The 27,456-nt window shown below is 37.9% G+C and overlaps 1 protein-coding gene across 1 annotated transcript in view; it reads right to left on the bottom strand.

The window, feature by feature from the left end:
- GPR176 (G protein-coupled receptor 176) overlaps positions 1-27,456 on the bottom strand; it is a 123,528-nt gene that overhangs the window by 6,205 nt on the left and 89,867 nt on the right. Inside the window, exon 2 of the mRNA XM_045450071.1 lies at positions 2,515-2,767. Within this exon, the coding sequence (XP_045306027.1) occupies positions 2,515-2,767 (253 nt within the window). The remainder of the gene's footprint in view (positions 1-2,514; positions 2,768-27,456) is intronic.

Raw genomic sequence — 27,456 nt, 5'->3', positions numbered from 1 at the left:
AATGGATGTTAACTAAACTTACTCCGGCAATCATTTCACAATATACGTAAACCCAGTCATTCTGCTGTACACCTTGAACTTCTACATTGCTATACATCAATTATATCTCAACAGAACTGGGGATAAAAGGGACGAAGCTGTAAAGCTACTACATGGATGAACCCTGAAAACATTAAGCTGAGTGAAGGAAGCTCGACACAAAACAACAAGTCGAATGACTCCACAATAAGATATGTCCACAAAAGCAACAAATAGAGACGGAAGGTAGGTCAGTGGTTGCCTTGGTCCATAGGTGGGAAAGGGAAGTGACTGTAAGCGAGCAGGAGGTTTCTTTTTAGGGTCATGGAAATGTTCTAAATGTCAGTTGCGGTGATGGCTGCACCTCTCTGTAAAAATACGAAGATTCATTAACTTGTACACTTAAAATGGGTGAATTTTATGACATGTCAATAGTATCTCCACAAAACGGGTGAAGAACACTTTCAAGAAAGAAAAGCCCACCTCGCGGACAGAAGAGGGAAGACCTCACCAAGCAGGTGGCAGAAGGAGCGTGGGAAGGACCCCTGCTGTGAACATGGAATAGTTAAAACACAAAATGCATTAGGGCATCCACCCGGCTGTAAGTGGACTTTTCACTCCAACCTTACCCTGTTAGATTCCAGGGCTGGGCGATGGCACTTTCCAGATATTCAGAGACATCTTGCTGAGCATGGAAGAGACACGCACGGCAAAATGGCATGACATGGGGCACGTTCAGCTTGCTGAAGGGATTGAGCGACGCACATAATCTTTTTTGAATGAAAATTAGTTGCCAACATTTAAAAATAGTAAAACTCAGGGCACCTGGCAGATTCAGTTGGTAAGGCATGCCACTCTTGACCTCAGGGTCATGAGTTCAGGCCCTACGTTGGGTGCAGAGGTCATTTAAAAAATAAAATCTTAAAAAAAATAAAAATGGTAAAACTCCAGATTTCTGATTTCTCTTCTAAGAAAATAGAAAGTCCTGCCTACGGAGTCTAGATACCCACAAAATAACAATTAGCTGCATCTGCTGGGTTACTGACCCCTATGAACAGGAATGCAGACACAAAACACCCTGGCCTGTGACATTTGGCTTTGTCACCTGCTTCTGCTGACCCTGTAGATGGTGAAATTCTAGTGATAAACTCCCAAAGAGCTAGAGTGGCTCCTAGCAAGATCTGGCAGTAAAATAATTGCAGACAATATATCTAAGGAAAGCTGTGCCAATCAAAAGGGAAACCTCAAGATAAACACATATTGGTGCAGCCTTTCCAAGCACAGGCCATAAATAATTCACTTAACTTTTCTTACTACTGAGGAACCTTAGGCTCAGAAAGGTTAAGCCACTTTGCCCAAAGCAACCCAGCAAACAAGCAGTGTGCGTAGGACTTAAAGCTAACTTAAGGCTCCAGAGCCCTCTCTCTTACCCGCAAAGTCAATGACTCCTCTTAGTACACTGGGGACTTTGTGTGACTCTGTGTCCTTCCATGCAGATGACCCTGGGCAGTTGATTCAATCAGAATTCCAGGTCTGAGGCGGAAGTGACTCCACAGATTGGTTCTGTAATCCATGCCCTCATAGATCATTAAAGAATTAAGTGTGTTTTGAACGGACGAGTTTAAAAATTCCAAATTCATCCAAAATGTAGTTAAATTTATCAATGGGGATAAAGCCAGAGAGCCAACACTTCCCCTCAGGAACTTTTCCTCTCTGTAAATCTTGAAATCGAAAGTACTCATGGATGCAAAATGCTTTCCAGCTTTTGTCTGCTTGTTTAGTTCTATTCTCTGAAATGTATTATTATCTGAAATGGTCTTCACTAAGTGCTATCAACAAAAAGAGAAGACAGGAAGCTGTTGATTACTGAAATCTTCACACTTGACCCTGATGAATTTGATCAAATTATGTATGATGGCAGTAGCTAAAATATGATTCTTTTCCAAATGAACACCCTTATAAAGAGGATGGGAAGAGAAAACAACCACCACCACAGTATAAAAGCTTGGAAATAAATCCTCCGGAGGAATTCTGCCATTGTCTTGCCAACTCCAACTGGTTATATAGTCATTTGTTAAATAACCACTGGACTGTTCCCTTTTTCTTCCAGAAACATTTTCATCCTACATCAAAAAGCACTAATTGCAGAGTTATCAATCAAGTGCGCAACCTACTACAAACTGCAGCACCAATGCCACCAATTCCAACCAAGCTGAAGCAACATCATGATCCAGTCTGCCCCAGCAACTTCAGGATGTATCCCCCACACATGCCACATCTTCTCTAAAGGTCTTATTTTCTGTAGCTGCCGTGAAATCAACATGACTTTTGTGAGTCATCTGTTTCACACGTTCATTCTCTTTCACTTGACCCCGAGCAGACTACAAAGCAAAGTGTGGAACACCGACTATTTGCCATTTTGCTTTGTGATGCTAATATTTCCATGCACTTGGGAGAAAAAAAAAAAAATGCGAACCCCCAGCTACCTGATCTTACCTGTCCAAGGCAATGGCAGGGAAGCTGAGGATAGTCACGGAGCAGAAGACTTTGTGCAAAAATTTGACGACCTTGCAGAAGAGCATGGTGTAGATCCACCAGCAACAGTGAGGACTAGTGCTAAGGATGATGTCAAAAGGCACACACACCAGGCTGGCACAAATCCCAGAGCAGGCCAGGTTTTTAATGAACCTGTTGGTGACAGATTTGAACACGGTTGTGCGGCAAGTTGACCATAACACCATGAAGTTTCCTGGCCAGATATGCAAAAAAAAAAAAAAAAAACAGTTTTTTAAATTAAAAATAATAAATTAAATAAAAAGAAAGAAAGAAGACAAAAAAGGAAAAAAAGAAACCGGTTAAAAAAAAGATTGAAAAGCCATTTGAGAGTTTATTTCAAAGAATCATTTAAATACTTACATATTACATTGTCAACGTGCGTAAAATTATTAAATCACTTATGTACGCACCAAAAAGTCTAGGAGAAATTTTAGTGGTAAGTTTTGTTATTTAACTTTAGACTTAACAGTATAAGGTAATGATTCAGTCTCATCTGAGTATAAAGAATTTGCTACAGGGGCGCCTGGGTGGCGCAGTAGGTTAGGCGTCCGACTTCAGCCAGGTCACGATCTCGCGGTCCGTGAGTTCGAGCCCCGCGTCGGGCTCTGGGCTGATGGCTCGGAGCCTGGAGCCTGTTTCCGATTCTGTGTCTCCCTCTCTCTCTGCCCCTCCCCCGTTCATGCTCTGCCTCTCTCTGTCCCAAAAATAAATAAACATTGAAAAAAAAAATTAAAAAAAAAAAAAAGAATTTGCTACACATTACTTAATCTCAGGCAGCCTACTTTTACCAAGTTTGCGAACAACCTTCATGTTGCCAAACTCTGCAAGACAAATAGGATGCAAGCCATACGTGCCATTAAAAACTTCTAGCGGCCATATTTTTCAAAAATAAAAAGAAGTAGGTGACATTTTAAGATCATACTTTATTTAACCCAGTATATCCCAAACATTATCATTTCAACATGTAATCATTACTTTCAAAAGTACTGGTGAAATATTTTTCATTCTTGTTTTTGTACCTGTTTCTGAAATTTGGTATGCAATTTTTCAGTGTTTACTTATTTATTTATTTTTTGAGAGAGAGAGAGAGAGAGAGAGAGAGAGAGAGAGCGAGCAAACTGGGGAGAGAAGAGGGAGAAAAAGAATCCCAAGTAAGCTTTGCGCTGTCAAAGCAGAATCCAATATGGGGCACCGACCGTAAGATCATGACCTGAGCTGAAAACAAGGGCTGGATACTTAACTGACTGAGTAAGCCAGGCCTGCCGGGTGTGCATTTTTTAAACTGAAACATAATTGCCATATAATATCATATTCATTTTAGGTACCCATGGTGTACATTTTATTTTACGCTTACAACACACTTCAATTTGCACTAGTCACATCTCAAGCCCTCAATAGCAACTTGAGGCTACCATACAGGTTTGTACTGTTCTAGACCTCCAGCAGCAATGACACATCTTTGAGCAACTTCCCTATTGTGGCTTCCACAGGCCTATACTCTCCTGGTTTTCTCCTACCCTCCCACCTCTCTCATTTTCTCAGCTACCTCTCTCCTCACTTAAAAACTGAATTATTTGGTTCTAAGAACTTGAATCAGACCACAATATTGAGAAAGGAGCACCCACACTTCAATGCCTAATTGACCACACATAAGAAAATGTGTGTACATATAAACTCTCTCTCACATTCTCACTCACACTTACAAGCACATGAGCATACACATGCACATGCAGACACACAAATAAACACACAACAAAGTAAGATAATTATATATTTGGTCATTTCATCCTATTAGCACTTTAGATTCTTTTTAGCCTCGTAAGGCATACTATGGACAAGTATACGTTTTACGTAACACACTATTCAACCTTGAGATACTTTTTATTTTAGAGCTCATGTTCTAAATCACCTATCCGGGGCACCTGGGTGGCTCAGTCAGTTGAACAACCAACTCTGGCTCAGGTTGTGATCTCACGGTTCATGGGCTCAAGCCCCATGTCAGGCTCTGTGCTGACAGCTCAGTCTGGAGCCTGCTTCGCATTCTGTGTCTTCTTCTCTCTCTGCCCATCCCCAGCTCATACTCTCTCTCTCTCAAAAATAAATAAACATTAAACAAAAATGTTTTAATAAATAAAATAAATCACCTAATCCCCCTTGGAAATAATTCAAGTTCTGTACCCATTACTTCTCCTGATATATTCTCATTATATATTCTAATACTAGATTCCATGACAATATTCAAAGCCCAGGCTATGGGCACAGCAACAAGGTACACACTCACAACCCTCAAAACCATTTGGACAAACCTACTGTCCCTGGGAGTACTGTTGCTCTATCATTCCTCCCAATCTAAACTATAAATAAAGATTTCTCCTTACCTGGTAGACTTCCTACTTAAAAATAATTGATGTTGAAGACGCAGACATGTCAATTAACTACTACTCACAGACAGTACTTGACAGACCTTGACGAACTAACCAGGAAATATTTTGCAAACTAAATTTTGCCTCTAAAATTTTTTGACAATGGCTGTCCTTTTTAACCGGTTCACAGGCTTGGCATCTTTGAAACTAATAATCCTTGTGTGTTAAAGAGACTAATTACCAAAATAAAGTATTCCAAAAGTGACTTGGAAAATAATGTGCCTTTGGGAATCTTCCTGAGAAAACAAAGTGCTCTTTAAAAACACTCAGCTTCCCCAGACTCACAGCAGCAAGAAAATTCATGGTCATGCTTTTACAAAAAAATAACATACCACACAGAATATTCTAAAAACTGAAACTTGAAAAAAGCAAATGAAAAGTGGAGGCAAATGTTAAATTATAAGAAAAATTCTGAGAAGACAAACAGCCAAGAGAGAGGCCAAAGTGAATCAGCAAGGATTAGAAAGACTACAGAGGAATGTTTATACTCAGCAAACACCATGTAATGTAAGAGCAAATCTAAGCAAGTGAAGTAATACTATTCCATAATAGAAGAAATGAAACAGACAACTACTTTGTGTACAAAGGAATTTTAAATTTCTTCTTAGCTTCAGTTTGCAGCCAAAAAATAACCAAGAACAGTCTCTTAGGTTAAAAGAATTATGTAAAATGAATTATTAGTAAATGCTTCTAATTAACATGCCAGATAATAATAGGAATGACTTTTAGCCTGTATTTTTATTTAAAGTGGCTTTCCTATAGGTAGCAAATAGTTGACTCTTACTTCTTTAACTGATCTGGCTCTTTTAATTGATGTGCTTAAATCATTTGTATTTAATGTAAATATTAATATGGTTGGAGTAAAACCTGCCATCTTGTTACTTGTTTACTATTTGTTCTATCCATTCTTTGTTCCTTTTTTTCCTCTTCACCTTCCTGATGTTGGATTGAATACTTTTCAGATTCCATTCTATTACCACTATTGCCTTTTTACATACTTTAAAAAATTTTTTGTAATGGTTTCCCTATGTTTACTATTTACATGTTTAATTACAGTTAACTTTCAAATTCTATCATACTGCTTCACATGTAGTGTAACAATCTTCTAACAGCATATTCCTAACTCCTTCCTACTAACCTTTGCACTTCCAGTGTCATACAATATTTTTATATAAATTACAAACCCAAAATATATCGCTGAAATTTTTATTTTCAACAATTTTTAGAGTAATTTAAAATGAGACATAAAAGTTTTTTATATGTATCTTCACTTAAACCACTTTGTGAGATCTTCATTTCCTTGTGTATTTCCAAGTTTCTGCCTGCTATCATATTCCTCATGCCTGAAAAACTTCCCTAAACATTTTTTGTAGAGCAGGTCTGCTAATAATTAATTCTCTCAGTCTGTCTGAATGTCTCCCTTTTTCCTTCATTTATTTTTTTTTTAATTTTTTTTTAATGTTTATTTATTTTTGAGAGAGACAGAGACAGAATGCGAGTGGGTTAGGGGTAGAGAGAGAGGGAGGCACAGAATCCAAAGCAGGCTCCAGGCTCTGAGCTGTCAGCACAGAGCCCAACGCGGGGCTCGAACGCACGAGCTGTGAGATCATGACCTGAGCTGAAGTCGGACGCTCAACCGACTGCGCCACCCAGGCACCCCAATTTCCTTCATTTATTTTTGTGAAAGAGAGAGAGAGTGTGCATGTGCATGCGAATGAGGAGGGGCAGAGAGAGAGAGAGAGAGAGAGAGAGAGAGAGAGAGAGAGAGAATCTTAAGCAGGGTCCATGCCCAGCACAGAGCCCAACTTGAGATTCAATCTCACCATCATGAGATCATGACCTGACCTGAGCTGAAATTAAGGGTTGGTCACTTAACCAACTGAGCCACCCAGGTGCCCCTTTCCTTCATTTTTAAAAATGTTTTCATGTTTACTTATTAATTTTTGAGAGAGAGAGAGCATGCATGCAAGAGCATGCATGCATGAGTGGGGAAGGGGCAGAGAAAAGAGGAAGAGAGAATCCCAAGCATGCTCCACACTATCAGTGCAGAGCCAGATGTGGGACTCAGTCTCATGAACCATGAGATCATGACTTGAGCTCAGATCAAGAATTGGTCACTTGACCAACTGAGCTACCCAGGCACCCTTCCTTCATTTTTGAAAGACATTTTTGCTGGGTATAATTTTCTGAGTTGAATGAAGTTTTCCTCTAGTACTTGACAGATGTCACTTTATTATCTTCTGGATTTCATATTTTCTGATAATATGTCTGCCATAAATCTTACCTCTGTTCTTCTGTGTGTATTCTGTCCATTTTCTCCAACTGCCTTCAAGGTTTTCTCTTTCTCTGGGGCGCCTAGGTGGCTCAGTCAGTTGAACTTCTGACCAGCTCAGGTCATGATCTCACAGTCTGTGAGTTCGAGCCCCATGTCAGGCTCTGTGCTGACAGCTCAGAGCCTGGAGCCTGCTTCAGATTCTGTGTCTCCCTCTCTCTCTGACCCTCCCCCATTCATGATCTGTCTCTCTCTGTCTCAAAGATAAATAAACATTAAAAAAAAAATTTTTTTTAAGATTTTGTCTTTCTTTTTGGTTTTTACCAGTTTGAATATGATGTGCCTAGAAGTATGAGAGAGAGAGAGAGAGAGAGAGTGTGTGTGTGTGTGTGTGTGTGTGTGCGTCTTTGTGTGTTGGTATACACCTGGTTCAGGCACTCCAATCTTCTTGGATCTATGATTTGATACCTTTTATTATTTTTGGAAAATTCCTGGCCAGTCAATATTTCTTCAATATTTCTTCTGCCCCATTCTCTCACTTCTCTTTCTGGGATTCTAATTACACGTGGTATGTGTGGTAAGCACAATAATGCCCCATCACCAAAGATGTCTATATCCTAATCCCTGCAATTTATAAATATGTTAGGTTACATGACCAAGAGGAATTAAACCTCCTGCTCAGTTGACCTTAAGATAGGGAGATTATCCTGGATTATCATAGTTTTTAATTATTCTCTATGTGATCATTTCAATATCTGGATCATACCTGAGTTAAGATTGTGATTCTGTGTCTCTTGACAGTGAGTTTTTGTTTTGTTTTGCTTTTTATGTCTCCTAATTTTAGGGTGAAAGCCAGATATCATCTTTAGGATAATAGATACTGGTAAACAGTATCTACAGGACATTTGGACTGATATGCACACACACACACACAATTATGCCAAAGACGTATTTAGGTTAGATTCCAGACCCCAAGCTATGGGTCAACAAGGGTCAACAGCCTCTTTTAGTAGTCCCATAAATATAGACAGGATTTACATAGGTGAAAACCAAGAAATAACATGTTTCATAATTTTTTAAAGTGAGAGAATAGGAAAAGAAGGGGGAAAAAAGGAGAGCCAGGCACCAAGAAATATAAATATTCTATGTGAAGTAGACACCTCCTACTATGCCATAGACCTAAGGTTCCTAAATCTTCATAATCATTGGGATCACCTGGGAAGCTTTTAAAATGCAGATTCCTATGTCTCAGCCCAACTGAATAAGAACCCTGAAGGGCCTGGGAATCCTTTATTGTATGTGTATTAAATTCTGATGACAGCTAAGGAGCACTACCACCTTCACTCACTGTCAGCCTTCACCATACTGAGCACCCCAAAGTACCCATTGTTTTTTGGGTTGTTTTTTTTTTCAGAGAGAGCTTTTCCCCAGTACTGGAAGCAAAAACGTGCCAAATCACATTGAGCTCTAGTTATAACCTCTATAGAGCCCTAAGGAAATCCTTCTCTGGTCAATGATCAGTACTAGACTGCCGCTCAGCTTCTCAACATGGCCTATGGACACAAGCTGAGCTACAGCTGTAGAAATAGCTTTTCCTACCAGAGGAGAAATACAAGACAGGGTGACATCTTTCACCAATTTTTTTATTATCCATGCTCGTTGACTCGTGGCATCTTTCCCAGCTGCTCACCATCGTTGACAAAACAGAAAGGATAGACAGATTTTAATTAACTTTAATCCATTCATTTCCAGTTTTTAAAATGAGCTCATTCATGTAGTCACCATAGAGTTTATATTTAGCCATTGAAAGCATATATTTTGTTTTATAAAGAAGAGGAAAAAGTGAAAAATATGGTTCCTTATTGGAAGCTGCACAGGGAAGGAGAAGGCAGGATGAAACAAAAGAGAATGAAACTCAAGAGTCTTGCTTTCTGGGCTACAGTTCTGATATTGTGTAATATAGATTATACCTTGGCCATTAGGACTGCTCTAATTACTTGGGAGATCTAAAACTTCAGGGCACCATTTTTGTTTGGGGTTGTTTTTTTGTGTTTCCCAAGTGAAACACCTTATCGTGTCTTATAATTATTAAGGGAAGACATGGTTATTTTTTTAATTCAGACAATAAATAAGGAATAAATAAATAAGATAGTAAAATTAAATAATAAAAAAGTAAAAATTACCCACCCATTGACAACCATCTGTAAGCTTAAAGTATTTATCCTTCCAAACTTCTTATATATACACAATTTCATTGATGCCAGTGGGACCAACCTATTCACACTGGTTTTTAACTAGGTCTTGTCACCATACCAACTGTCTTTCTACGACAATAAATAAAAATAGATTTATATCGTTTTAACAGCTGCACAAAAGCAATAGTGCTTTTACAGTTATGCCCAAATTTACTTCATGTATGTGTATGTATATCCATATACATATATATGGATGTACATATATGTATATATGTACATATATGGATATATATGGATGTATATCCATATATATATGGATATACATACACACACATGTGTACACATGCACATATATATGGATATACATACACATGTATATATGTATATATAGATATATATAGATATATATATCTTTGGAAACTAAACTGATTATTTACTGAGGACACATTCCTAGAGGCAGAATTTGAGTCAAAGACTTCCACATTTTTATATATATTGCTAAATGACCCTCCACAAAAGGCATATGAGAGAGCTGCCTTCCCCATATGCTTGCTAAAAGTTCTGCAGTTTCACTAAAATCTTTGGAATTTGGCATGTTTCCTCAATCCTAGGATTTATGTTTTCCTTACTTCTAGGAAATGTTCATCCACTGCCTGTCTGAATTTGGCCCTACCCTCTTTCTCTTTCTTCTGGTCTTCTGCAAACTTGTATTGAACTTATATTAGGCCTCATTCTAATGGTTGTATCTCTTGACGTTTCCTTCATATTTTCCATCAATGCATCCTCTTCAGACAACTGGATGATATTTCTCAGCTCTACCTTCCATTTTACCAATTCTTAATTCATCTGAAAATAACAAAATCATATTTTTATAGCTTTTTGAGTATCAAGCTTTTTGAAATTTGAATCTGAGTCTACTTTGGACTGCCTACTCTGTATTCCTAGGGTCCAGTTATTTTGCCACGGCACCAGAGTGAACTCAAAACCACAAAGGGTCAAGAAAGTCAAAAAAGGAATTAATGATCTTGGCATGGTTTCATCAAGGAAAATAAAAAAAATCTCAAAAATAATGGTGACTGCCATTTAATGCTTTAAATCCAATTATCAATAAGCTTGAAATCAGCAAGAGATTAATCAGGGCACAGGCTTTGGAGTCAGAAGATCTTTACCAACATGTCATCATTGCCACGAGATCCAACTTTGCTAAACCTCAGTTTCCTCATTTAGGTAAACGGGTAGAAACGGTAATAATGGTTGTTGTGAAGGCAAAATCCATACGTGATTTTAAGACGATGCTGGTAATCACTCAACTATTAGCCGACATTTTATTATGAACTGGGAGCTATATGAAACTGCAAGGTACTGAAGAACAAAAATGGAATCTAAGAATTGAGAATGAATTTCATTTATAGATAATCCACAAAAGAAACAAATGTGAATTTGTGCAGTCATTTATAGCATGAATAAAAATAAAGAAAATCCTAAAGGCCCCACCCAAAAAACTACCAGAAATAATAAACGAATTCAGAAAAGCAGCAAGATACAAAATTAATACTCAAAATCGGTAGCGTTTCTATACACTATAACAAAAGAGGAGAGAAATTTTAAAAACACCTATTTACAATTGCACCAAAAAGAATAAGATCCCCAGGAATAAACTGTTTTTAGTTTATTTATGTATTTTGAGAGAGAGAGAGAAAGAGAGCAGGTGGGGGAGGGGCAGAGAGAGGGAGAGACAGAATCCCAAGCAGGCTCTGTGCTATCAGTGTTCGAGCCCCATGTCAGGCTCTCTAATGACAGCTCAGAGCCTGGAGCCTGCTTTGGATTCTGTGTCTCCCTCTCTCTCTGACCCTTCCCCACTCATGCTCTGTCTGTCTGTCAGTCTGTCTCTCTCTCAAGAATAAACATTAAATTAAACAATAAAGTTAAAAAAGTGGGCAAGGACCTGAATAGACATTTTTTCAAAGAAGACATACAAATGGCCAAGAGGCACATGAAAAAAATGCTCACTATCACTAATCATTAGGGAAATGCAAATCAAAACCACAATGAGATAACACCTTGCACCAGTTAGAATGGCTAAAATAAAAAACACAAGAAATAACAAGTGTTGGCAACGATGTGGAGAAAAAGAACTCTTGCACACTGTTGGTGGGAATGTAACTTGGTATAGCCACCATGGAAAACAGTATGGAGGTTCCTCAAAAACTTAAAAATAAAAATACCAGGGGCGCCTGGGTGGCGCAGTCGGTTAAGCATCCGACTTCAGCCAGGTCACGATCTCGCGGTCCGGGAGTTCGAGCCCCGCGTCAGGCTCTGGGCTGATGGCTCAGAGCCTGGAGCCTGTTTCCGATTCTGTGTCTCCCTCTCTCTCTGCCCCTCCCCCGTTCATACTCTGTCTCTCTCTGTCCCAAAAATAAATAAACGTTGAAAAAAAATAAATAAATAAATAAATAAAAATAAAAATACCATATGACCCAATAATTTCACTATTGCATATTTACCCAAAGAAAATGAAAACACGGGGCGCCTGGGTGGCGCAGTCGGTTAAGCGTCCGACTTCAGCCAGGTCACGATCTCGCGGTCCGTGAGTTCGAGCCCCGCGTCAGGCTCTGGGCTGATGGCTCAGAGCCTGGAGCCTGTTTCCGATTCTGTGTCTCCCTCTCTCTCTGCCCCTCCCCCATTCATGCTCTGTCTCTCTCTGTCCCAAAAATAAATAAACGTTGAAAAAAAAAAAAATTTAAAAAAAAAAAAAAGAAAATGAAAACACTAATTTGAAAAGAAAAGATTATGCACCCCTATGTATACTGCAGCATTATTTACAATAACCAAGATATGGAAGCAACCTAAGTGTCCCTCAATGGATGAATGGATAAGGATAATGTGGTATATGCACACGCACGTGCACACACACACACACACACACACACACACACACACGAATACTATACAGCCATAAAAAGATGAAACTATGTCATTTGGGAAAACATGGATGGACCAAGAGGGTACTATGCTAAGTGAAATAATTCAGACTGAGAAAGATTCCACATATGATTCCACTCGTGAGTAGAATCTAAAAAATAATAATAATAAACAAAAAGCAGAATCAGACCTATAAATACAGAGAACTAATGGTTGCCAGAGGGGAGGGGGGTGAAGGGTTGAGCAAAATGGGTAAAAGGGAGAGGGAGATACAGGCTTCCAGTTATAGAATGAACAAGTCATGGGAATATAAGACACAATATAAGGAACAGAGTCAATGATATTGTACTAGCGATGTATGAAGACAGATGGTAGCTACACTTGTTTGAGCATAGCATAATGCAGAAACTTGTCAAAAATCACTAAGTTGTACCTAAAGCTAATTAACATTGTCAACTATACTCAAATAAAAAATAAAATAAAATATACACAGTCTTTGACATAGTTATTTCATCTGTGTAAATTCATCCTAAGAAATTCAGTGAATAGAGGGAAAGTTATATTCAAAAAGATGCTAACTATAATGTTTTTATAATGGCAAAGAGCTGGAAACCTAAAGGGTTCACTATGAAAACAGCTATGTAAATTCATGTAAACTTAATAAAATATAGACATTTCAATAATGATTACTATGGCGCACCCGGGTGGCTCAGTCAATTAAGCATCCGACTTCGGCTCAGGTCATGATCTCACGTTTTGTGAGTTCGAGCCCGATGTTGGGGGTCTGTGCTGACAGCTCAGAGCCTGGAGCCTGCTTCGGATTCTGTGTCTCCCTCTCTCTCTGCCCCTCTCCTGCTTGCACTCTGTCTCTCTCTCTCTCTCTCTCTCTCTCTCTCTCTCTCAAAAATAAAGATTAAAAAAAAAATTGTTTAAGAATGATTACTAAAAAGGCATGTATATGCATAGAAATTCCTCATATTAAGTACATCAGATGACAATGAATGATACATACTTGTATGTATAATATTAGAACAAGTAAAAATACACATGTAGGGAACTAGAACCAACTGAAAATTGTGTTAGGTTTTCAGCAGATTCTTTCTTTGATGTAATTACTTTCTTCTTTGTCTTCCTCGTGCACAAAGAAAGTCAGTGTCTTAGTCTGACTAAAAGATTATTTATATCATTATGAAAAAAAAATTTAATGCTCTCTGGCCAAGGATATGTTACAAATAACAAAACGATTATTATAATTATGCTTCATTATTTGCTTTTTAAAAAAATAGTTTAAAAGCATTACTTATACTCTTAAATACAGAAAACAAACTGAGGGTTGATGGGGGGTGGGAGAGACAGGAAAGTGGGTGAGGGGCCTGGAGGAGGGCACTTGTTGGCATGAGCACTGGGTGTTGTAGGTAAACCAATTTGACTATAAATTATATTTTTAAAATAATAATAAAATAAAAATAAATAAATAAAAACATTACTCATTACCCATTATCCACCATCTTCCCAGTAGATGGCCACTAAGCAGCCTTTTGTGCACGGAGGCTCATAGATGAGCAATTAAGAATTTTAGTTAAAGTGGAAAAAAACTATTTGATTTCTTACCACTATCACTAGAAAGTAAAAGTGACCCGGGGGGCGCCTGGGTGGCTCAGTTGGTTAAGTGTACGACTTTGGCTCAGGTCATGACCTTACCGTCCGTGAGTTCAAGCCCCATGTGGGGCTCTGTGCTGACAGCTCACAGCCTGGAGCCTGCTTCAAATTCCGTGTCTCCCTCTCTCTCTGCCCCTCTCGTACTTGTTCTCTCTACCTCTCAAAAATAAATAAATGTTAAAAAAAATTTTTTTTAAAGAAAGAAAGAGAGTAAAAGTTACTCTGAATAATCTGAGGGCATTGCTCCATTTTATTTAGGTATGATTTGTATGTAGTTTCATTATCCTGATTTTGCAAAGAGTTGTTTAAAAAAAAAAATGCCAGGGGCACCTGAGTGACTCAGTCGGTTAAACATCCAACTCTTGATTTCAGCTCAGGTCACAATCTGACGGTTCATGAGTCCAAGCCCCCTGATGAGCTCTGCGCTGACAGTGCAGAGCCTGCTTGGGATTCTCTCTCCTCTCCCTCCCTCTCTCTATGCCTCCCCTGCTCGTGTTCTCTCTCTCTCTTCCTTGCCTTCTCGAAATAAATAAACTTAAAAAAAAATTCCAGAGAACAAGTTAGTGTGATATTGACGCGTTAAGTCCGTTTGAAAAAATTTTTTAAACGTTTATTTATTATTGAGAGACAGAGAGAGACAGGGCATGAGCATGGGAGGGGCAGAGAGAGGAGCACACACAGAATCGAAAGCAGGCTCCAGGCTCTGAGCTGTCAGCACAGAGCCCAACGCGGGGCTCAAACTCACAAACCGCAAGACCATGACCTGAGCCGAAGTCAGACGTTGAACCAACTGAGCCACCCAGGTGCCCCATCATTAAGTCCATTTTAAAGAACAGCCAAGGTACAAAAGCAACTTGATTCATTTTACCAAAAGCATTCAACAGTGCCCTACTGACATTAAAAAAAAAAACAAATCGAAACTTCCCCACATCATATACTACCCTTTAAGATACGACCTCTGGCTGCTGACACTACCCAAAGTTACCGCATCATGATGGAATGGAATGAGCCTGGAAATTTAAGGGTCAAATCCATGTTTTTCTCTGAATCCTTAAATCCACTGCCCCAACAAAACCCTTAAAGGGATTTCCCTTTCCTAAGAAAGATTGAGAGAGAGGGCAAGGGAGAGGGAGAGGGAAGGAAAGCCCAGAGGGAAATAAAAAAAAAACTCCTCAGTGTACAGAAGGCAAATGGTACCTGGAAAGTTCAAAAAAAGACAGTGTTAAGCACTGTGGACCTGGGGGTCAGGGACACCAATGTTAAAAGCTGAGTGTCAAAGTTCACACTTCCAAAGAAAAGTTTAAATAGTTCTAAAAAGGATTCTATTTTATTCTGATTTAAAAGAAAAAAAAACTTCCTCTCTCTAATCTACATGAGTAAACTTCCCCGCTACCCAGAGAGTCAGCACTGGCTGGTGATAAATGGCTTTTTTGCCACTGGTATCAGAATTATGGCCAAAAAGAATGTCATGGAAAAACCAGCTTGCACTAGAGAGCTGTGTCTGGTGATTTTCAATACAATTTGTTCTTCCTCCCAGTCTAAAAATGTGAGTCTCTTCCTCACTAATGAAGAGTCAATTTGCTATAACTTGTGATTAAACCATTTAATATGTGCCCAACTCTGTTTAAGCTGATCTCTATTAGCATGAAAAATTTATGTTACTTTAGTTACAATTAATTTGATTCCAGGGGTTTTTCTGAAATGATATGGGAGGTTCAAATTAAGCAGGAATTGAATTAGCAGGAAGAAGCTATGCAGTAAGTTTATTAAAATTCATGGTGAATTTTAAATAGTTACTTTGAATGAAAAGCGTCTTATGAAATATATATCCCCAATCTAACCTTGGATGATTTCTACCTAGAAGTTGTCCACAATGAATAATTCAGATAAAGTATTAACAAGATTCACTTCTGTAATACATAGGAACAGAGAAAAAGACTCCAACAATAGCCTCATCCAGTCAGCGCCTAAGAAGCCACACAAAGGATTTTAGGTGAGTCTACAACAAATGCACGTAGGTTTTAGCAACAATGGCATCCCAAGAGGTAAGTCCAAACTGTGGCACACAACCAAGACAAAATGATCCTAGGGGCTCTCTTGTGATTGTGGAAGTCACAAAGCCCCTGAAATTAGCTCAGTCCCTCACATCTCTTAACACAAAGCAAGACACACACAGATGCACAGTATAAGAAAAAGACACACAGTCAGAGTCTAAAGTTGGAAACTCTCCTTTATTTGACAACTCAAGTTTTTTCCATGTAAATCAGGTAGAAAATGTTAACCTCCCTGAAAGGTATATTATTCCCTAAAAAGCCATGCCAAGAGTCTCTCTATCATTGGTCCCACAGAACTGTGAGAGTGTCAAAACCCTTTAATAAGCACAGGGTCCTCCTCCATAAGTATATGGAGAAAGTTTCCAGAGAAAAGGAGGAAACAAATTATCTAGTATCATTAAGCATGCTCCCCCTGGATCTTCATCCAAACAAGCCATTCTTGATTGGGTGCAGATGAAGTAGTTCACTGCCCTAAATATCTACTACACAGGCTATCTCACTAAGAAGTCATTGCCTGCATTAAGTTGTTCGTGTAGGGGCACCTGGGTGGCTGAGTTGGCCCGACTTCGGCTCAGGTCATGATCTCACGGTTCGTGGGTTCGAGCCCCGCATCGGGCTCTGTGCTGACAGCTCAGAGCCTGGAGCCTGCTTCAGATTCTGTGTCTCCCTCTCTCTCTCTCTGCCCCTCCCCTGCTCATGCTCTCTCTCTGTCTCTCAAAAATAAATAATAAATGTAAGTCTCTCATGTAATCTATAAAGGCAGGGTCCACATCTTCTGAACCACTCATATTGCATTTAGCCTTGAGGGGTCATTTCTCCCCTAAAATACTGTAAGATTATGAAGCCTGAAAAGAACCTTATCTGAAAATTCCATTGACCCTCATGAGCACCAATCACATTTTCATACCTAGGAGTTGCTTCATAAATACCTAAATAAATGAACAAATGGAAGCTTGAAGTTTGTTATTGCTTTATCAGAGTCACCAGAATCTTTTTTTCTGTGTACTGAATTTTGAAGGTACACCTATTGATGGCAACTTGCCTCTGGTCAACAAGCTGAATGTTTACTATCTCCCCACTGCCAACACACAGTATCAGAGCAGCTTGGGAGAGATGCATTTGATAATGATACATCATGCTATACTATAATTAGTCTAGTGAACGTACACAGAATACTCATGTACTCTATTCTCCTACTTCCTCTGTTCCAGTAACTATAATTATGCAGTCTGAAAGAGAAAATGATGCTGGAAATATTTCCAGGGAACACAAGGGCAAGATAATTAGAGGACTAAGAAAGGAAAGTGAGCTCTGATTATGCTTCAGTTTATGAGGATCCAGCATGGCTGATGTGAGAGGGAGGAATAAAGTGTCAGAAACGGAAGTCTCTTACTCCTTATGATCTGGTGCAGTCTGACAAAGACATCAATTGAAAATTGAAAATTCCGTTCCTTTTTCTGTAGCTGAGCTTTTAGGAGAGACAAGAGAAATGGGAGGGACTGCAGAATGAAGAGCAAGGAATGGATTTGAATTCTAACAGATTTGGGGCCACTTTACCATTACCGGAGAGGTTAAATTTGCTCTACAGTAGACTTGTCATGTTCCCTTCACCACTCTCTCCCATCTCTGAAAAGGAGAAGGTGAGCAACACAGGGGTGTTTGTATAGTGAGGAGCTGGGACTAGGAGAGCCAGGGCAGCAGACGGGACAAAAGCTGGAGGCTGCCAGATCCAGGACAAGGTCAAAAACAGACAGCCAAGGCAAGGAAGGCTCTATGAGGAAGTGATGGATCTTAAAGTCACAGCAACATTGAGAACAGAAGACAAGAGTCATTGAAAAGAGGAGTTACTACACACAACCTATCAAGCCAAGTGACAACATAAAAAAATGGAATAAATGTTCAGACAAAATACTAGGAGCCAAGAGCTTCATAGTAAGGAGGGAAGGGGTAAAGTAAGAAAAAATTAGACTACCACATGGGTAACAAGAAAGGAGCTTGATAACTGAGACAACCTCAGATTAGACCCTGAACTTTGATATGGTTCCTTGTGAGGCAATGCACAAGCCAACAGGCTGTATTTAAGAGCCTTGCAGGTATAACATGATTTTGGAAGTACTTGTAATGAAGTGCATATGGGTGGGCAAAACAATGCCTTTCAAAAAGCAAATCCTAACACCTCCTTTTCTCCTTTCCTCTTCCATCTCCCTCTAGTAAGCAAGAATGGAGAAAGAGGAGAAGAGAGCAATATCGAGAATAAAAGAACAGGGAGAATGATTTCAATTCCATTTATCTCTCATGCCAAGCCCTATTTTGTATGTGTATTTCCCAGGGACTATTTAAGGCAACCCAAGTCTTCTGTGCCTGGGTCTTCATTAGTCACATTGTTGAAAACTGGACAAAAGATTTCTTTGCTTTGTATCACGTTCCAAGAATCCAAGAGTCATAATTATGGTGACCACACTGACACAAATAAACAGGGAAGGAGAATTCTCCTAACATTTGAACATTTTATAAATAATCAGCTTTGAATTCATGCATTTTCCTTCTAATACTAGTTGATATGAATAACACTGAGTTATTTATTATGTAATTTTCTGGCTGGTTCAAAGTAAAATAGCATGAAACACTATTAGCTTGTTTAAAGCACTAAGATCAATGAGGAGATGTGACCTCTTGTTTTTCCATTATAAAACAAAAGGCAGGGGAAAGATTTTTCTATCCTGTGATATAATGATTTTCCACTTTGTGGGTTTGTACATTACCAGCTTTCACAGTGCAATCAGTGTCACTGATTCAATGTGGATGAATAAATAAGATAAAATATAAAATCTGTTCACTTTCATTAAGTCCCAGTTTCCATTAGTCTTGCCCCTGACATTACTCTGATAAAGGTGTAAGGATTGAAATACCATGGATAAAGGCAAACACTGGCTAGTAAATATTGGCCAACAAATTTTAATAATGCCCCAAGTAAGGAAACAAAGGTGAGCATACATGCAATGATCAAGGAAACAGTGACATACTACAACATTAGAATTGTCATTTTCTTCCTCCTAATACATAGAGGCAAACACAGAGAGTTAGACAAAATGAGGAGACAGAAAAATATGTACCAAATGAACAAATAATAAAAAAATTGCAGCAAAAAGGCTAAATAAAATGGAGATAAGCAATACACTTGATAAAGAATTCAAAGTAATGGTCATAAAGATACTCATTGGACTTGAGAAAAGAGTGGAGGATCTCAGTGAGACTTTCAACAAAGATATAGAAAATATAAAAAAAGAACAAGTCAGAGATAAAAAACTCAATAACTGAAATCAAAAATAAACTAGAGGGATTTGATACCAATTTAGAGTATGCAGAAGAATGGATCAGTGACCTAGAAGATGGGATAATGGAAGGCAACCAAGCTGAGCATCAAAAAGAAAATACAATAGGGCAGGCTGTGTGGCTCAGTCATTGAGCATCCAACTTCAGCTCAGGTTATTATCTCACGGCTCATGTGTTCGAGCCCTACATCGGGCTGGCTGCTGTAAAGCACAGAGCGTGCCTCAGATTTTCTGTTCCCCTCTCTCTGCCCTTCTCCCACTTGTGCTCTCTCTCTCTCAAAAATAAATAAATCTTAAAAAAAAAAATAATAATAGAAAATGAGGATAGGTTAAGGAAACTCAGTGACATCATCAAATGTAATAACATTCACATTATAGGGATCCCAGAAAGAGAAAAGAGAAAGAAGGGGACAGAAAATTTAGTGAAGAAATAACTGAAAAATTACCTAATCTGAGGAAAGAAACAGATATCCGGATCCAGAAGGCACAGAGAGCCTCCAACAAAATTAACCCAAAGAGGTCCAAGACATGTAATTAAAAGGGCAAGAAGGGGTGATAAAGAGAGAATTTAAAAAATATCAGGGGTGCCTGAATGGCTCAGTTGATTAAGCGTCCGACTTCAGCTCAGAGCATGATCTCATGGTTTTTGAGTTCAAAGCCCACGTCGGGCTCTGTGCTGACAGCTCAGAGCCTGCAGCCTGCTTTGGATTCTGTGTCTCCCTCTCTCTCTGCCCCTCCCCTGCTTGGTCTCTCTCTCTCTCTCTCTCTCTAATATAAATAAAAACGTTTAAAAAACATCAGAAGAAAAGAAAACAGTTACATAAAAGAGAAATCCCATAAAACTAACAGCTGAGTTTTCAGCAGAAACTTTATAGGCCAGAAGTATGTGACATGATATATTCAAAGTACTGAAAAGAAAAAACCTGCAACCAAGAATACTCTACCCAGAAAGGCTATTATTTAGAATAAAAAGAGAGATAAAGAGTTTCCCAGACAAAAGTTAAAAGAGTTCATCACCACTAAAACAGCCTTACAAGAAATGTTAAATGGAATTCTTTGAGTGGAAAGAAAAGGCCATAACTAGAAGTAAGAAAATTATAAAAGGAAAAAAATTCACAGGTAAATGTAAATGTATAATAAAGGTAGTAGTTTAAGCACTTACAAAACTAGTATGGAAGTTAAAGTGCAAAGCAGTGAAATAATTATACCTATAACAATCAGTCAAGGGATTCACAACATAAAAAGTTGTAAAATATGATACCCACAAACGTTATGGGCAACTCATCTTTGACAAAGCAGGAAAGAATATCCAATGGAATAAAGACAGTCCCTTCAGCAAGTGGTGCTGGGAAAACTGGACAACAATACGCAGAAGAATGAACCTGGACCACTTTCTTACACCATACACAAAAATAAACTCAAAATGGATGAAAGACCTAAATGTAAGACAGGAAGCCATCAAAATCCTTGAGGAGAAAGCAGGCAAAAACCTCTTTGATCTTGGTCGCAGCAACTTCTTACTCAACATGTCTCCAGTGGCAAGGGAAACAAAAGCAAAAATGAACTATTGGGACCTCATTATGATAAAAAGCTTCTGCACAGTGAAGGAAATAATCAGCAAAACTAAAAGGCAACGAACGGAATGAGAGAAGATATTTGCAAATGACATATAGGATAAAGGGTTAGTATCCAAAATATATAAAGAACTTAATCAACTCAACACTCAAAAAACAAATAATCCAGTGAAGAAATGGGCAAAAAGACATGAATAGACACTTTTCCAAAGAAGACATCCAGATAGCCAACCGATACATGAAAAAATGCTCAATATCACTCATCATCAGGGAAATACAAATCAAAACTACAAGGAGATACCACCACCTTTTGCACTGCTGGTGGGAATGCAAACTGGTGCAGCCACTCTGGAAAACAGTATGGAGGTTCCTCAAAAAATTAAAAATAGAACTACCCTATGACCCAGCAATTGCACTACTAGGTATTTATCCAAGGGATACAGGTATGCTGTTTCGAAGGGGCACATGCACCTCAATGTTTATAGCAGCACTATCAACAATAACCAAAGTATGGAAAGGACCCAAATGTCCATCGGTGGATGAATGGATAAGGAAGATGTGGTATATATATACAATGGAGTATTATTCAGCAATCAAAAAGAATGAAATCTTGCTATTTGCAACTACATGGATGGAACTAGAGGGTATTATGCTAAGTGAAATAAGTCAGTCAGAGAAAGACAAATATCATATGACTTCATTCATATGAGGACTTTAAGATAGAACAGATGAACACAAGGGAAGAGAAGAAAAAATAATATAAAAACAGGGAGGGGGACAAAACATAAGAGACTCTTAAATATGGAGAACAAACAGAGGGTTACTGGAGGGGTTCTGGGAGGGGGGAATGGGCTAAATGGGTAAGGGGCATTAAGGAATCTACTCCTGAAATCATTGCTGCACCATATGTTAACTAACTTGGATGTAAATTTTAAAAAATAAATTAATTAAATAAAATAAATTTTAAAAAAGATGTAAAATATGATATCATATACATAAAACATGGCAGGAAGACTAAAAATTTAGTGCTTTTAGAATGTGTCCAAACTTAAGTGACCATATATAATATAGACTGCTATATACTAAAATGTTATCTATGAACCTAAAGGCAATCACAAATCAAAAACTGTAACACATACATTCTCAAAGAAAGGAATCTAAGGGGATTCTTGGGTGGCTCAGTCAGTTATGCAACTGTCTAGGGTTTAGGGTCAGGTCATGATATCACAGTTTTGTGGGTTCGAGCCCCACATTGGGCTTTACACTGCCAGAACAGAGCCTGCTTGGGATTCTCTCTCCTGCTCTCTCTGCCCCTCCCCCACTCATCTGTCTCTGTCTCTCTCAAAATAAATAAATAAACTTAAAAAAAAAGAAAAAGAAAGGAATCAGAATCTAGGGCACCCGGGTGGCCCAGTTGGTTAAGCATCCAAATATTGATCTCAGCTCAGGTCTTGATCTCGGCGTCATGAGTTCAAGCCCCACATTAGACTCCATGCTGGGTGTGGAGCTTACTTACAAGAAGAAGGAGAAGGAGAAGGAGAAGGAGAAGGGGAAGGGGAAGGGGAAGGGGAAGGGGAAGGGGAAGGGGAAGGGGAAGGGGAAGGAGAAAGAAAGAAAGAAAGAAAGAAAGAAAGAAAGAAAGAAAGAAAGAAAGAAAGAAAGAAAGAAATCCAAGTATAATGAAAAGACAATCATTCAACCATAAGGGAAGAGAGCAAGAGGGGAAAAAAGGTACAGAAAAGAACTATAGAAACAATGATGAAGTAAGTAACAAAACAGCAATAAGTATATACCTATTAATAATTACTTTAAATGTAAATGAACTTAATATTCCAATCAGAAGACACAGGGTGACTAAAGGGGAAAAAAAGGAAGATCCATATATATGCTCCTTACATAAAACTCACTTGAGACCTAAAGACACACGCAGATTGAAAGTGAATAGATGGAAAAACATCTATCATACAAATGAAAGCAAAGAGAAAGTTGGGGTAGCAATACTCATGTCACACAAAATATACTTTAAAACAAAGACCCTATCAAGAGACAAAAAAGATACTACATAATGATGAAGGAAACAATTCAACAAGAGAATATAACAACTGTAAATGTCTATGCACCCAACATGGAAACCCATTAAGCAAATATTAATAGACATTAAGAAATCGACAGTAATAAATAGAAAAATAGTAAGGGACTTTAACATCTTACTTACATCAATGTATAGATCATCTAGAGAGAAAATCAACAAGGAATAGTGGTTTTAAACACCACAATAGATCAGATGGATTTAACAGATATATACAGAACATTCCATCCCAAAACAATCAAATATACATTCTTTTCAACTTCAGATGGAATATTCTCCAGGATAAATCACACGTTAGGCCACAAAAAAAGTCTCCATAAATTCAAGAAAACTAAAATCATATCATGTTTGTTTTTTTTTTTGCCACAATGATATGAAAGTAGAAATCAATCAAAGGAAAAAATTTGAAATGAACACAAATACATGGAGGCTAAATAACATGCTATTAAACAATGAAGGGGCCAACCAAGAAATCAAAAAGGAAATTTAAAAATACATGGAGACAAATGCAAATGAAAGCACAATGGTCCAAAATCTTTTGGATGCAGCAAAAGCAGTTCTAAGAGGCAAATTTATAGAAATTCAGGTCTACCTCATGAAAAAAGAAAAATCTCAAATAAACAATGGAACCTTGTACCTAAAGGAGCTCGAAAAAGAAGAACAAAGCCAGCAGAAGGAAGTGAATAATAAAATTTTGAGCAGAAATAAGCGAAATAGAGACTTTAAAAAAGAAGAAAAGTTCAATAAAACCAGGAGCTAATTCTTTGAAAAGATTAACAAAATTGATGAACGTTTAGTCAGACTCAAGAAACTAAGAGAAAGGACTCAAATAAATAAAATCAGAAATGAAGGGGTATAAATAACAACTGACAACACAGAAATACAAAGATTATAAAAGAATACTATGAAAAAATATATGCCAACAAATTGAATAACCTAGAAGAAATAGATACATTCCTAGAAACATATACCCTTCCAAAACTGAATAAGGAAGAAATATAAAATTTGAACTGATTATAGCAACAAAATTGAATCAGTAATAAAAACAAAATAAAAAAAAAACATTAAGTCCAGGACCAGACGGCTTCATAGGTAAATTCTACCAAACATTTAAAGAAGAGTTAAACCTATGCCTCTCAAACTATTCCAAAAATAGACGAGGAAGGAAAGCTTCCATTTTCATTCTACAAGGTGAGCATTGCCCTGACACCGAAACCAGATAAAAACACTATGAAAAAAAATTGTATCTCTGCCAATGTCTCTGCCAAAACTATATGCTCAAATCATTATCTCTGATGAACATGGATGCAAAAATGCTCCACAAAATATTAGCAAGCCAAATTCAACAATGTATTATATTTTTCCCCAAAACTCTTAATATTTATTTATTTATTTATTTATTTATTTATTTATTTATTTATTTATTATATATGACTTATTGTCAAATTGGTTAGCGTAAACACCCAGTGCTCATCCCAACAGGTGCCCTCCTCAATACCCATTACCCACTTTCCCCTCTCCCCCACCCCCCATCAACCCTCAGTTTGTTCTTAGTATTTAAGAGTCTCTTATAGTTTGCCTCCACCTCTCTGTAATCTTCCCCTCTTCCCCTCCCCCCTGGTCTTCGGTTAAGTTTCTCAGGACCCACATATGAGTGAAAACATATGGTATCTGTCTTTCTCTGCCTGACTTATTTCACTTAGCATAACACTCTCCAGTTCCATCCACGTTGTTACAAATGGCCAGATTTCATTCTTTCTCATTGCCAAGTAGTATTCCATTGTATATATAAACCACATCTTCTTTATCCATTCATCAGTTGATGGACATTTAGGCTCTTTCCATAATTTGGCTATTGTTAAAAGTGCTGCTATAAACATTGGGGTACAAGTGTCCCTATGCATCAGCACTCCTGTATCCCTTGGGTAAATTCCTAGAAGGGCTATTGTTGGGTCATAGGGTAGATCTATTTTTAATTTTTTGAGGAACCTCCACACTGTATTCCAGAGTGGCTGCACCAGTTTGCATTCCCACTAACAGTGCAAGAGGGTTCCCGTTTCTCCACATCCTCTCTAGCATCTATAGTCTCCTGATTTGTTCACTTTAGCCACTCTGACCATTGTGAGGTGGTATCTCGGTGTGGTTTTGACTTATATTTCCTTGATGAGGAGCGGCGTTGAGCATCTTTTCATGTGCCTGTTGGCCATCTGGATGTCTTCTTTAGAGAAGTGTCTATTCATGTTTTCTGCCCATTTCTTCACTGGATTATTTGTTTTTTGGGTGTGGAGTTTGGTGAGCTCTTTATAGATTTTGGATACTAACCCTTTATCTGATATGTTTTGATGGTTGTTTCCTTTGCAGTGCACAAGCTTTTTATCTCAATGAGGTCCCAATAGTTCATTTTTGCTTTTAATTCCCTTGCCTTTGGAGATGTGTCAATTAAGAAATTGCTGCAGCTGAGGTCAGAGAGGTTCAACAACGCATTATAAAAATCACTCACCATAATCAAGTGAGATTTATTCCAGGGATGCAAGCTTATTTTAGTATTCACAAATCAATCAATATGATATATCACATTAACAAGAGAAAGGATAAAAACCTTATGATCACTTCAACAGATGCAAGAAAAGCATTTAACAAAGTATAACATTCTTTCATGACAAAAACTCTCATCAAAGTGGGTTTAAAATAACCATACCTCAACATAATAAAGGCCACATATGAAAAACCCACAGCTAACATCATACTCAATGGTGCAAAACTGAGAGCTTTTTCCTCTAAGATCAGGAAAAAGACAAGGATGTTCAGTCTCACCATTTTTATTCAACATGGTACTGGAAGTCCAAGCCACAGCAATCTGATAAGAAATATAAATAAAAGGCATCCAAACTGGTGAAGAAGAAATAAAATTGTCACTATTTCCACATGACATGATACTATGTATTGAAAACCCTAAAGATGCCACCAAAAAACTACTAGATCTGATAAATGGATTTAGTACAGTCACAGGATAAAAAATTAATACACAGAAATCTGTTGCATTTCTATACACTAATGATGAAGTAGCAGAAAGAGAAACTAAGAAAATAATCCCACATACAATTGCACCAAAAAGATTAAGATACCTAGGAATAAAACTACCCAAGGAAATAAAGGACCTGTACTCCAAAAACTACAAAACCTTGATGAAAGAAATTGAAGATGACAGAAAACAATAGAAAGATATTCCATGTTCATGGATTGGGAGAACCAGTATTGTTAAAATGCCCATACAACCGAAAGCAATCTACATATTCAATGCAATCCCTATCAAAGTACCAACAATGTTTTTCACAAAATTAGGACAAATAATACAAAAATGTGTATGGAACCAAAAACGACCCCAAATAATCAAAGCAATCCTGAGAAAGAACAAAGCTGAAAGTATCAAAAGCCCAGATTTCAAGATATACTACAAAGCTGTGATAATCAAAACAGTATAGTAGTGGCACAAACACAGACACATAGATCAATAGAACAAAATAGCCCAGAAATAAACCCATGCTTATATGGTCAATTAACCTATGACAAAGGAGGCAAGAATGTACAATGGGGAAAACACATTCTCTTCAATAAATGATGCTGGGATAGCTGGACAGCTACATGCAAAAGAATGCAAGTGGACCACTTACTAACACCATACACAAAAATAAATGCAAAATGGATTAAAGATCTAAATGTGAGACCTGAAACCATAAAGTCCTAGAAGATAACATAGGCACTAATTTCTCTGATACTGGCCATAGAACATTTTTCTAGATATGTCTCCCCTGGCAAGAAAAACAAAAGCACAAGTGAACTATTGGGACTACATCAAAATAAAAAGCTTTTGCACAGCAAAGGAAACCATCAACAAAACAAGGCAACATGCTGTATGGGAGAAGATATTTACAGATAATATATCAATAAGGGGTTAACATGCAAAATACATAAAGAACTTATACAACTCAACACCAAAAAACCCACAAATAACCCAATTAAAAAATACAACACACAAATGGCCAACAGACATATGAAAAGACGCTCGACATCACTAATCATCAGAGAAATGCAAATCAAAACCACAATGAGATATCACCTCACATTTGTCAGAATGGCTAAAGTCAAAAGAAAAAAAAAAACAAGAAATGACAAACATTGGCAAGGGTGTGGAGGAAAAGGAATCCTTGCACAGTATTGGTGGGAATGCAAATTGGTGCAGCCACTGTAGAAAACAGAATAGAAGTTCTTCAAATAACTAAAAATAGAAATACCATATGACCCAGTAATTCCACCACTGGACATTTACCCAAAGAAAATGAAAACACTACTAATTCAAGAAGA

Source organism: Leopardus geoffroyi, chromosome B3 (assembly GCF_018350155.1).
Source record: "Leopardus geoffroyi isolate Oge1 chromosome B3, O.geoffroyi_Oge1_pat1.0, whole genome shotgun sequence".
NCBI classification, from domain to species: Eukaryota; Metazoa; Chordata; class Mammalia; order Carnivora; family Felidae; genus Leopardus; species Leopardus geoffroyi.
This window is presented reverse-complemented; position numbering and strand designations above follow the sequence as displayed.